General features: G+C 40.3%; 1 protein-coding gene across 1 annotated transcript in view; it reads right to left on the bottom strand.

Annotated features, from left to right (window-relative positions):
- The window catches only part of FARS2 (phenylalanyl-tRNA synthetase 2, mitochondrial), a 360,192-nt gene that overhangs the window by 271,794 nt on the left and 74,676 nt on the right, over nt 1-13,722 (bottom strand). Inside the window, exon 5 of the mRNA XM_050940051.1 lies at nt 10,315-10,950. Coding sequence (XP_050796008.1) covers nt 10,315-10,950 — 636 coding nt within the window. The remainder of the gene's footprint in view (nt 1-10,314; nt 10,951-13,722) is intronic.

The following is a 13,722-nucleotide window of genomic DNA, read 5'->3' as shown; positions in this document are numbered from 1 at the left end:
AAAGTAATTAAAATCAAAATTGTGGTGGAAGCTTAATATTGTGGGATCCACTGTATCACGTATTAAGTGGGGCTTTAATTATTATTTAACTCAAGAGCTGTATGTAATACAGGGACAGTGCTCTAAGGTAACACCTGTAAGCTGCTCCTTTGGAAACAGAGGATCTGGGATTTCTGTGGGCATCCAGTAAACAGGAGCTGGATAGCACAGGGGGATACATTGAAAGGACTTGGGAGCTTGGGTGCATTTATTGTCAACTTGCAAGGCAAGGACAGGGCTGGCAGGGTTAGGGAGCTTACACCTAGCTAGTACGAGCAGGACTTCCTTGTGCTGGAGGAAAGGTGGTAAAAAGGTGAGGCTCAACCTGCATGCCCCGAGAAGTGTGAAAATCATACAATATGTACAATTAAATTAAACCTCAGCCGCACTGAAATAAGTTCCACAGGAACTTGACCAGCCATTCACCTGTAGCACTTCATCATCTAGGAAGCACATCCTCAGCCTTCTTCAAGACCTTATCAGACAGGTGTCTTCTGCAGAGTGCCTGGAAAATTACCAGGTTTTTTGCTATTTCAGACCAAGGGGTGGGTTCAAGAATCTTGGACCCCACACAGAGAATACTCTGCCAACCTGTGTTATAATAAGGGGACTCCAGTTTGGGTGCCCCTGCTGATCCTGGGATGCTGAACAATTATTCAAGTCGGGGTGCAACATCATGCTCTGACTGTTCCTAGCCTCTGTTTGTCAGAAGCTAGGAGTGGACAACAGGTGATGGATCACTCCATGATTGCCTGTTCTATTCATTCCCTCTGAAGCTCATGGCATTGACCATTGTTGGAAGATAGGATACCGGGCTAGATGGACCTTCGGTCTGACCCAGTATGACTGTTCTTATGTTCACTTTCCATTGGGAAGCTGGTACCAAATGAAGCCTATTTTTAAATCAGTCTTTTCATCCATTCTACCTCACAATAAGATAAATATTTTAGCCAAGACTTGTTAGCCAGGGAGAGGCGCTCATTACAGAGGGAATGTCCACTGAAAACATCTCTCTTTCATGTCACTGCTCCTCTTTTATCTCCTCCCCTTCTGTTTCCTGTCCCTTCTCCCCCAGTCAGGAGATGTCACTCATGTGGATAAGAATGCATAGCCCAACCCGTGCCAATCATGACTATGCATTACATTTAACTGGTAGCCCTACATTACAAAATTGGCATTGACTGGAACCCTTGCTGGCAATCTTAACAGAGGCTCTTGATTGAGTGAGCAAGAAAAATAAATAAGTTTTAAACCCTTAAGAGCATCACTCCAGAACAAATTTGAGGACATTAAGAAAGCTGTACTGCTAATATCCTCTAATTGTTGTTGGGTTTGTTTTTTTTTTTTAGCTAAATGGCATGGCTCGGACAATGCCAGCCAGTCCTGCTCTCCACTCGCATCTGACGCTTACTGTGTTTCTGGATTTTGAGGTTCTTTGACCAAGTGGGGTAGCAAACCTCATTCCCTTTATGAAAAAGGCAAGTTGAAATATTTACCTTTCCTCATTCCTGTCATGCTTTTAATCATATGAACAGATTAAAAAGAAGTAACATTGTTAAAAATATTACTTAGAACGAAAACTAGACTTCCATGGGGCGCTCCATGTGTTCCCCAAACAACAGGGGTTGGAGTCTCCAAATTCTGAATTTCCTCACTGATAACTCTATATAACTGTTTTGATCCTCCTCCTATAACACACTGGATGGACAACAAGAAGACATGTCTCAACTGCCCACACTTCGAACTGACACTCACAGACAAAATTAAGATTAACTATAACTTACTTTCTCCCTGACAGGCTTTGCTCTAAGGATCTGGAAAAGAAAGCCGATGTTGATGAAGGGCTGTATGAATATGAAGCGGCACAAAATCTCATCACAATTCAAATAATAGCAGTTCATATATCCCTATTTTTCCAGGGTAATAGACTCCAGAATAACTGAAGGTGTCTGATCATAAACCCACCTTAGCTACTGGTATTTTCAAATGATGTGCTTTGCAAAACCTCCATGTCAAAACATGAATTCCACGGAAAACCAGCCGAGAATCAGAAATCAAATACTGGGAAACTTCCACAGTAGAAATGCCTCTATTGATAATATTTAAATGTCTGGCCTCCCTTTTCTTCAATTCAAAACATATTCATTTTCCCAACTGCTATTTAGGAAGGTGGTGGGGAGGAGAGAGAATCTGAATCTGAGAAACAAACCAGGTTGTTCCACATCTACCACTATCAGACACACAGACGAAACTGCTGGTGAGACTACCTAATCCCCATAAAGTTAAATGCCATTGATCCTGCGACCCATTCAGGTTGCTCTCAGGAATGTGGCCAGCCAGGAAAGACCCCAGTTTCATCAGCAGTGGGCTTGTTCCAAACCTCAATGTTTTTAGAACTCTGTTAAACACATTTTTTTAAAAATCACAGACCCAGATATGCTGCTAAGTCCTTTAACCTACTTGTTAAGGGTCTTCCCACAAAATCCTGCTGTTGGAGCTATACAGGATAGTTGTGTTCTCAGTTAATTATGGCAGACAAACTGCTTATAGCCAAAAAAAATGAAAATGTACAGACTTCCTCCCCATCTATAACCTACTGTCTTGAAAGAAACCCTGAGGCCCTTCGTGTATTTGAACATGAATTACATGAACAACAACATAGGTACAAGAAATCTCACAACACTCGCATGAGGAAGATATGGCCTTAATACAGATTGGGGGCGGTGAAGGGGGGAAGCAAATCACAATAGAAAAAAGAACAAATAAGGCCATCAATATTTTGACCATGAGAAATGCCGCAATGTCACTGTATAAAGCAATGGTGCATCTCACATGGAATGCTATATTCAACTTTGGTCACTTAAGCCCCCATTTTTTAAAAAGCATGTGTGCTAAAGTTGGAGATTTGAGAGCACATGTACCAATGAATGCACATAACCCCAGCTTGTGCACTTTTAGCAGCTGTTTCAGTGCGAGTCAGACACATGCAAAAGTATGTGCCCACTTTAGAAAATACAGGCCTCATTCTGTAAACTGACATCTGAGAGCTGAAACAGATATGGTTCAGAAATGGGAAACAAAATATATTAGAGGCAGCATGGGGCTTTCATCTGATGAAAGTCTGAATTGACTCACAGGACTCAATTATTTGACACCCTTTGTACACTGGAGTAAATCCACAGATTTCAGAGAACTTACTGAGGTTTACATTGGTGTACTGCAAGGGAAAACAGAATGGGGCCTGCACTTTTTAATATGGCAAGGGAAAAACAAGAGGAGAGAAGAGAAAATAGAGATGTGTAGAAAATAAAATTGTACAGAGAAGGCTAATTGGATGTTCCCATCTATCTCTATCTATAAAACAAAAACAGAAGGGTACTTGACTAAATTAGGAGATAACATTTAAAATAGATAAAAGGAAATGACTTTTTATATGATATATAATTAATATCATAGAATCATAGAATATCAGGGGTGGAAGGGACCTCAGGAGGTCATCTAGTCCAACTCCCTGCTCAAAGCAGGACCAATCCCCGACTAAATCATCCCAGCCAGGGCTTTGTCAAGCCAGGCCTTAAAAGCCTCTAAGGAAGGAGATTCCACCTCCTTAGGTAACCCATTCCAGTGCTTCACCACCCTCCTAGCGAAAAAGTTTTCCTAATATCCAACCTAAACCTCCCCTACTGCAACTTGAGACCATTACTCCTTTTTCTGTCATCTGTTACCACTGAGAACAGTCTAGATCCATCCTCCTTGGAACCCCCTTTCAGGTAGTTGAAAGCAGCTATCAAATCCTCCCTCATTCTTCTCTTCTGCAGACTAAACATTCCCAGTTCCCTCAGCCTCTCCTCATAAGTCATGTGTTCCAGCCCCCTAATCATTTTTGTTGCCCTCTGCTGGACTCTCTCCAATTTTTCCACATCCTTCTTGTAGTGTGGGGCCCAAAACTGGACCCAGTACTCCAGATGAGGCCTCACCAATGTCAAATAGTGGGGAATGATCACGTCCCGCAATCTGCTGGCAGTGGCCCTACTTTTACAGCCCAAAATACCATTAGCCTTCTTGGCAAAAAGGGCACACTCTTGACTCTCATCCAGCTTCTTGTCCTCTGTAACCCCTAGGTTCTTTTCTGCAGAACTGCTGCCTAGCCATTCAGTCCCTAGCCTGTAGCAGTGCATGGGATTCTTCCGTCCTAAGTGCAGGACTCTGCACTTGTCCTTGTTGAACCTCATCAGATTTCTTTTGGCCCAATCCTCTAATTTGTCTAAGTCCCTCTGTATCATATCCCTACCCTCCAGCATATCTACCACTCCTCCCAGTTTAGTGTCATGGGATGTAATTACAATCAACATCTTAGTAAGGTACCAAAAAAGTAGAGACTTTTCTATAAATTAGAATAGCCTCTGTAGTTATATTACTTGGGAAAACAGTTTTCATGCTTCAGGGTATACAAACCACCAGCTGGGGTCAGGACGTAATTCTCCCACAATTATACAGAACTGCACAATTAGGAGCAATACATAGATGCCAACTGTCCCTGATCTGGAGAGAGAATCCCTATTTTTAGCAAAGTTTTAAAATTCTCCATTGTGTCTTAGCAACAAATTCACCATCTGCTCCAATACATTTCAATGGAGACTACAGATGTATTCCTATTTTTCTCTCTAAATGTCCCTATCTATAGCCTTCAGATGTTAGCATCAGTGTGCTTTATGGGACTTTTACATCCTCTGACCAATCTGACATTGACCGCTGACGGAGCTAGGATATTGAACTAGAGGAACAATTACTACATACCCATGTCTATTCCCCACCAAAATTATACAAAGCTTGGTATAATCAAGAAAAAAATACTTTGAACTCTCTAAGACATGTAATTTTTAATTAGCATTTGTTGTCAATTGAAATGTTTTGTGATACTGAGTTTGTATTGTCTCCCTCTGGTGGCTAAATACATGAAACCTAGGGGGGTTTAAACAAACATTTCAGTATGTGTGGAATTGTACACATTGATCCCGGTACATCAAGGAGTGCATCTCTCTTTCATTTTCGTGTAGAAATGTATGAATAAATCTTTGGGGATCAGAATTAAAAATGATCAGTTCTAGCCTTACTGCAGTTATGCTAAAGGGGAACAAAAAGTCCTGTGGCACCTTATAGACTAATAGACATATTGGAGCATAAACTGTTGCGGGTGAATACCCACTTCATCAGATGCATGTAGTGGAAATTTCAAGAGGGAGGTATAAATATGCAGGCAAGAATCATTCTAGAGATAACGAGGTTAGTTCAATTAGGGAGGATGAGGCCCTCTTCTAGCAGCTAAGGTGTGAACAACATGGGAGGAGGAACTGCTTTTGTAGTTGGCAAGCCATTCAGTCTTTGTTTAATCCTGAGCTGATGGTGTCAAATTTGCAAATGAACTGAAGTTCAGCAGTTTCTCTTTGAAGTCTGGTCCTGAAGTTTTTTTGCTGCAGGATGGCTACTTTAAATCTGCTATCGTGTGTCCAGGGAGGTTGAAGTGTTCTCCTACAGGTTTTTGTATATTGCCATTCCTAATATCTGACTTGTGTCCATTTATCCTTTTCTGTAGCGACTGTCCAGTTTGTCCGATGTACATAGCAGAGGGGCATTGCTGGCATTTAATGTGTATATTACATTGGTGGATGTGTAGGTAAATGAACCGGTGATGTTGTGGCTGATCTGGTTACGTCCTGTGATGGTGTTGCTGGTGTAAATATGTGGGCAGAGTTGGCATCAAGGTTTGTTGCATGGATTGGTTCCTGAGTTAGAGTTACACTAATGTTGCTAATCCAAAGAGTTTGCAAATCACATGACAGATGGGAAATCATGAGATTTTATATATTTGTATATATAGATAAAAAAAATAGGCGGAGACTCTGTTCAGATTAGAGACATGAACATGTTAGAATAAAATGCAAATGTGCTTTGATTGTGTCCATGACTGTTTCATAATTAGTTTTATGTGAACATTTTTATGAATATTTAAAAAATATTTTTAGAACAAGAATGTACTTGGAAAATGAGTCTCTAATATTTCTGTGAATGCGTAGTCATGGAAAGCTTCATAGTGGAGCTGGTTGCATGGCGATCTTGAAATCTCAGATTTCTCTCCTCTTAATTATAAAAGAATCACTCATCCTACCAGGGAGCAGACGTAATGCCATGTAACGTGGATGATCATTCACACACTATGAATAAGGATTAGCAAATAATCAAAGACATAACTGAACCAAATAGTCTGAACACATCAAAGTATGGTGAAATAAAGTATTTGTCAAGTAATGCTGAATAATGAACAACTTTATTAAAAAAAATCAAATGGTTAATTTATGAACATAAAAAGGTAATTTTTTTCAAACTAATAATAGTTCTCCCAGCTCTAATCCCCATTATTATTATTCTGACTAAGATATTTGGAAAGAGTGATGTGAATGTTTCACTCAAACAGCAGGACTATTTGAAATCCTCCTTGATTACAGTTTGACATGAGTTTGTGAAAAAGAGGTGGTTCATGAAATCTTTCTTATCCTGTCCAAAATGCCCATTCAAGCTGAACTGAATCTTTTTGCAAACATGTTTACTCTCTCTTGATATCAAATGATGGAGACCATTAGCTGTGTATTTTAAATTCAAAATGCCATGGGACTTTTGGCACTTCCTATTATCTGACTGCTCCCAGGTGGAAGGAAGACAAACAATGACTGTGGAAACCTGAAAAGCGAAGTAGTATAACGAACTGGCTAGTGTGCTAAATGTGTATCGTTATTGCCTGCAGGAAATCAGATCTACTCAACTGCGCATCAGAGACCTTATTTCTAAACGTAAGGGTACATACCCAACTTAGCCTTAATGAATGGCAGAGGAACTGCGGCAGGGCGGGCGAGTCATTCAGTGCATATCCAGGGTCTGGAATGGGCTTGCATAGCCCACGCTGCTCTGGCTTCATTGCTATTAATACTCAAGCTACCTACATCAAAGCTAGCTCACGTGTCTACATATGCTCCAATCACACCCTATGGCATCAACTGCAGCGCACACATACTTTATGAGCCAATGAAGCTTTTCATTTAGCTTAATTTGTAAGATCTTGTGCTCTAGCAGCAGGAAAAAGTGGATTCTATCCTCAATACTGTGACATTCCTATTTGCCATGGTGTGTAGCAGAATGCCCTAGGGCAGTGATAGCATCCATTGGCATGCATGATGCTTCTGTGGACTGTGGCAGCATTTATACACGCATGCCCAGACATATAGTGTCTTTTCCCCCACATTTGTAACATCACTGCTTTTTACTCTTTTTCAAACTGACTAGCCCCTGTGTATTCATCCAAGGAGTGGGGACGTTTGACCTAGCAATTCTAAGACAGAACATGGAAAGGCCCGACCGACCACAGTGAAATCACTGAATTATTTTTTGGAATTAGAAGTCTCACGTTATTTTTGTGATGAAGTTTGTAATAAGTGTTATGTATTACAATGTACTGAGTCAATACTCATCATGAAATTCAAGAATAAAACAAAGTATTCGAATTCTACAAGGTGAATTCTATGCAATCTTCCTCTCCACCAGCCCTACACTTTCTATGTGCCACATATTTATTAAGTGTTTGCTACTCTGAAAGTCTCCAACACAGGGAGAAAGCAACATTCTTACTAAAGGCTGCAATGAGGTGAATGGGAAATGGTATGGGGCTTTTCTTTCTCACCCTTCCTGACTTAAAAACAAAATTTAAAATAGCTCTGACACTTGTCAGAGAGATTGTGGAGGAAGAGATGCCTTTTTCAGTATCTCATAGGAGTGTCCAAATGTGGTCAAATTTTGGATCCTCATTTCAATGTCTGTAATCATGGGGTCTAGGATCATGTCTGACCCTGCAACCTTCAGTCAAACTTCTAAGACTTCCCATGATATAAAACTATCAATTGAAAACCCTGTTCTTATTGTTCATCTCTTTGGAGCAGTGAGATGCTCCATACCTGTCTACATGATACAGGAAAAACACACAGATACAGTTCTATGTGGAATTCTCTATAGTAAAACAATATTTATCAGTGTCTGCTAAAGGAGCAACTTCCAGTTATGAAAAACAATGGGGAAAAATTACCATTAATACTAAAAAAAAGGTCTTCAAATGTAACCTGTACAAGATATCTGTGAAATTTTAATTCCATTATTAAGCTCATTCAGGAGAAAACCAATCTGAAAAATGGGTGCTACGTTTCTCAGAGGAATCATTCTTAAATTAATTTTAGTCCATAAATTAACCAACTTACTCAAATTCTCAGAAAATTCATTCTGTACTCAAATTGTAAATGTGGTAATTTTCAGTAAGATACGCTGTATTTTTTGTACATAACTAAGGCCTGGTCTACACTACAGAGTTAGATTGATGCAAGGCAGCTTATGTTGACATAACTATGCAAGTGTCTACATTAAAATTTCGCTCCTGTTTACAGAACTGCTCTGCTATGCCAACTTAATAACTGCACCTCCATGAGAGGCGTAGACATTGCGTTGTGTAGACACTGCATTGCTTACATCAATTGTTACTGGCTTTCAGAAGCCATCCCACAACGCCCCACAGAGACAGTACAATCAGCACAAGTGCTCCTGGTGAGGACGTGCACCACTGACACAAGTGTAGACCTGCACGAGCGATGTAATTACTGCAGTGGCTGTATGTCGATGTAAGGCAGAAGGACTTAATTTTGTTGTGTAGACATGTCCTAAGTGGTTAATCAATTCTTTAAATGTCAAACTCAACTCAACCCAACCCAACCTTGACTGTGCAACTGCAAAAGGCACTTCCCTAATGCAAATATATACTTTTTATATGTGTGTCCCCACCTTATATGCACATATCTTAGATTCATTCATATTACCTCCTCAGCTAAGCAACCCCAATCACTATTCTACTCCAACAAGCAAACCGTTTCACATATTGGCATTCTTATAGGAATCTATTACTCATATCAATATATTACTTATCAATGGCACTTAAGTATGCACAGTGCGTATAAACTTTGCCAGTGAAATATATAAACTCAGGAATCTCGGACATTTGCTAAAGGCTCGCTGACTGGCATTTTTGCACCCTGCTGAGCTTACTGTATAAGCATCACAAGCTTGTATCAGCATCAGCTGCACAGAGCCATCCTTAAAATGGCTTTGGGACGAGACCACGCATAGAAAATTACAGTACAAAAGGAATTTTTCTGAGAAATTTAGAAGCAGCTGGAAAACTGTAATGATTAGAACAGAAAATGCATTTCAATTTTAGCTGCAACAATTACTGCCCTAAATTACTGACATATTGAGCGTGTGAATGAAACAAAGCAGATGGTAAAAAGATGTTCTCAACATGGGTTTGGCATGGATGAATTGAATTACACAGGTCATAAGTAAAGCTAATTGCGCTTCTTTATTTTTTGTAATTTCCAAAGACCATTTCATTTTGCTAGTTTTCAAATTGGATTTTTTTTCATTTTTCAAAATTTCATGTGGATTTTTTATTGACTGTTTCTATTTTTAAAAAATCTGAAATGTTTGAAAAAGGAATTTATTTCAAAATCAGAACTTTTTATCTAATTGTTTCAGTTCTGAAAAACTCTACCATGTGACTAGGCTGACTAATCAAAATTGGAAATACCAAAAAAACCCACAACTTCAAACCCTGAAATTGAAAACTATAACTAAAACAGAAGGTTTGAAGAAAAAGATTTTTATGATTTTTTTTAAAAGACCATTTTTTGTTTTTTAAAAAAACTAACATTCTGGTTGTGAGTTATTCCAAGACAGTTTTGATAAAATCTTTATACCATACCAAGCTGGCATGTGTATGCCACATATCTTACAGAAACAACTATATTTAGAAATTTTCTTTAAAATATTTGTCGATATTGGGGTTTTTTTTAACCTCTTCACCAGTAAAATAAGATTCCTTTGCCAAAATAAGATTCCTTTGGCACACAAACGAAAACTGGACAGCCTTGGAGGAAAACATTATAAATAATGCACTTTAGAAATCTCTACAAATTACCTGAGATAGCTTTTCCATATGTCATCATGGCATGGTTGTAAGGCCCATGATTTTGCAGTCTATGAGGGCTAGAAACAAGAACTCTTTGGAAAGGGGAAATTCCTTGACAGGCTGCAATTACAGGTACAAATAAAGTGATACTAGCCAAATGGAGGGACCTGTGAAACTCCTTGCTTGTTAGAGTCACGCTAAGCATTGTGAATAGTGCCTACCTCATGATTGGAGAAGAGTCGCACTCCTTCCATCTGGTGAAAGATTGGATAGTGGCTGCTATCAATCGTATCGCGGCGGTAGACATCTCCCACAACCAGAAAGGCATCCAGCCCTGAGTGCATCAAGTCCCACTGGTGAGCCGACGTGTGTGCTCTTAGCATGTGAGTGTGGTTCATGTAGTAGTTTTCCCCTTTCCTCCTGCTGGGGTGATCTTTTGGGATAAGCAATCTGTCAAAGTTCTGCTCCACTGTAACCACCGGGGACAGATCATCATAAACAGAAAAGAGTGGGGTCCCAAAGCGTCCTATATACTGCTTGTAAAAATTATCCTTTATTCGCTCTTTGATCAGCCACAAAGGGTGGTACTTTTGGTTGTGCAAGTTTTTTCCCACCTTGGAGAGAATTTTCTCTGTGACATTGCTGTAGTCATCTCGAGGGTACGCTTTACCAAGAAGTTCCACTGTATTTGATGTCGGTGTTTTGGCAACAAAACTTGAAGTTATAGTCCTGGACCAGGCATGCCCAAAATCACTGGTGATTTCTCTTATCTGGACTCCCTGTGACAAAACAGTTTTGGAATAATGAACTACTCTCATGAAATTCCAAGATGCTGCCATCAAAATACCTCTGAGGCTCTAGAAAAAAGGAAAAAAAAATAGTCAAGATTTGCTGTAGGAATTGCAAACAGTCTAATGATCATGAAAAGCCAAACATCAATTCATTAAATAAGACAGAAGTCCAGTTTTTAGTCCACTACTTTACAGAAAAATCTTATGACCCAATTCCAGCTAGATTATCTTCTCCAACCACCAACCGTGCCCTTGTATTAATGATTTGGGACCTGATTCTGTCCCCATTAAAGATGACGGTAGCCTTTGCAGTACAGGCCTTTTATTTAATATCTTTATATTCAATTTAACTCCACCCCCCAATAACTCAACATATTATACAGGAGAAATTGTAGTAAATTTTAACATGTTTGTCAATCAGATATTCATTAATAACATTCCATGTGCTAACATATTGTTGTACATTCTCAAAACAAACTACAGGATTAAACAGCAGCAGCACAACAAACAAGAAGACAATGTAATATTTTGCATTGTTTATAACAAAATGTTGCCCCCATAAGGAGTCTAGAGATGAAACCTAGGTCATTTCGCAGCATAGCATACAAAAACATATGCATTACAAACTATACTTTTGTAGATATTTTTTCTATTTAACAGAAAACAAAAAAGGCAGTCTGACCTTTCAAACAACTACGCAACTGTGTAAGGTCAGACAGCCAATCACAATACACATAAACCAACATATTAAATTCAAAACAGAACACTATCTCAGGTTCTCTATACAAATTCCACATGGACAGAACTGGTCTTAGCATTTTTGGGAAAACCTGCAAATCAAGTTTCCAAACCCACTCTAATGCAAACGACTCTTATCCGTGCTGATTATACCACTATGCAGAGGGTAGGCCTTAGGATTTTGGAGAAGGTCGGTGAAATGGAAGATTTTGCTGGGGGTGGGGGGTTTGGTGGTGGTGTCAAACATAAATGATTAAATCTATATAAAAGAGATATCATTGGCTATCCCTCAGTTTCCCTGGTTGCAGCAGCAGAGCCTTATTGTGCTGGGTTCAGATGTAACTGCTGTACGTTGAAGTGTTTAAAGAGAGAATTCCTGAACAATCAAGGATTCTGAGGGCTGTAATGCCTCTAGAGATTAAGCCCTGGTCTACACTATTAGTTTAGGTCAAATTTAGCAGCATTAGATCGATTTACCCTACACCTGTCCACATGACGAAGCCATTTTTGTCGACTTAAAGAGCTCTTAAAATCGATTTCTGTACTCCTCCCCCGACAAGGGGACTAGCGCTGAAATTGACCTTGCTGGGTCGAATTTGGGGTAGTGGACACAATTCAACGCTATTGGCCTCCGGGAGCTATCCCAGAGAGCTCCGTTGTGATGCACTGGCCAGGTAGATAGGAAAGCCTTGCAAACTTTTGAATTTCTTTTCCTGTGTGCCCAGTATGGCAAGCTCAGAGGTGACCGTGCAGATCTCATAAGCACGGATGACTGTGGAGTCCCAGAATTGCAAAAGAGCTGCAGCATGGACCGAACGTGAAGTACTGGATCTGATCGCTGTATGGGGTGAGAAATCCATGTTATCAGAACTCCATTCCAAAAGACGAAATGCCAAAATATTTGAAAAATCTCCAAGGGCATGAAGGACAGAGGCTATAACAGGGATCCACAGCAGTGCCGTGTGAAACTTAAGGAGCTCAGTCAAGCCTACCAAAGAACCAGAGAGCCAAATGGCCACTCCGGGTCAGAGCCCAAGACATGCCGCTTCTACAATGAGCAGCATGCCATTCTAAGGGGTGCCCCTACAGCTACCCCAGCCCTGTGCGTGGACTTTGTCAATGGATTCTCACGCAACAGGTATGCGTATTTTGGGGACAAGGAAGATGATGAGGAGGAGGAGGTTGAAGATAGCGCACAGCAAGGAAGAAGAGAAACCGTTTTCCCCTGACAGCCAGGAACTGTTTTTCACTCTGGATCTAGTACCCTCTCAACCCACCCAAGGCGGGCTCCTGGACCTAGGAGAAGGGACTTCTGGTGAGTGTACCTTTGTAAATATAATACATGGTTTAAAAGCTAGCATGTTTAATGATCAATTTGCCCTGAAGACTTGGGATGCATTCGCAGCTAGTACAGCTACTGGAAAAGTCTGTTAACATGCCTGGGGATGGAGGGGAAATCCTCCAGGGACATCTCAGTGAAGCTCTCCTGGATGTACTCCCAAAGCCTGTTAGCCACGCAAGCAAAACAATAACAGTCTTGTAGTTGAAAAAAAGCTGTTGCTAGATCAGCTGTTCTGGCTGATGTGGAAGGAGAGGTGTCGAGGCCATCACACCCAGCCTGATTGTGAGTCTTGTTTATAAATCCCAGCTCTAATGATAATTCTTATCCCTGCTCGCTGACTAGTGCCTTGTGGCCATCCATGGCTTGTGGACACCAGCCCAGCTGTGACCACTTGGTCAGATCACCAATTCCCCAGTCCCTTACAGCTCCCTTTGACCTCACACTCTGTATGACCTGTCTTACAGCTTATGGCTACAGGAATACAGATGAGTCAATAAATATATAAGCTCTGAGTACATGATAGGCTTTAACCCAGAAATCTTTAAAGCTCTTTTATCCAGCCTCCTGTCCAAGAATATTTAATTAATGAAAAATTTTGAAGTGCTATGGAAAATATTAGAAAAGTTGGACTGCCACCATCTTGTGATCTGACAGCTTTTGCATACAGTATGTGTGGGGAGGGGAGTTCCACTAACACAGCATATGCTAAAACAAAAATTATAACATATGTTAGGTTGCTAAAATTGGACATTTACCAG

The sequence above is a fragment of the Gopherus flavomarginatus genome, chromosome 2, assembly GCF_025201925.1.
Source record: "Gopherus flavomarginatus isolate rGopFla2 chromosome 2, rGopFla2.mat.asm, whole genome shotgun sequence".
NCBI classification, from domain to species: domain Eukaryota; kingdom Metazoa; phylum Chordata; order Testudines; family Testudinidae; genus Gopherus; species Gopherus flavomarginatus.
This window is presented reverse-complemented; position numbering and strand designations above follow the sequence as displayed.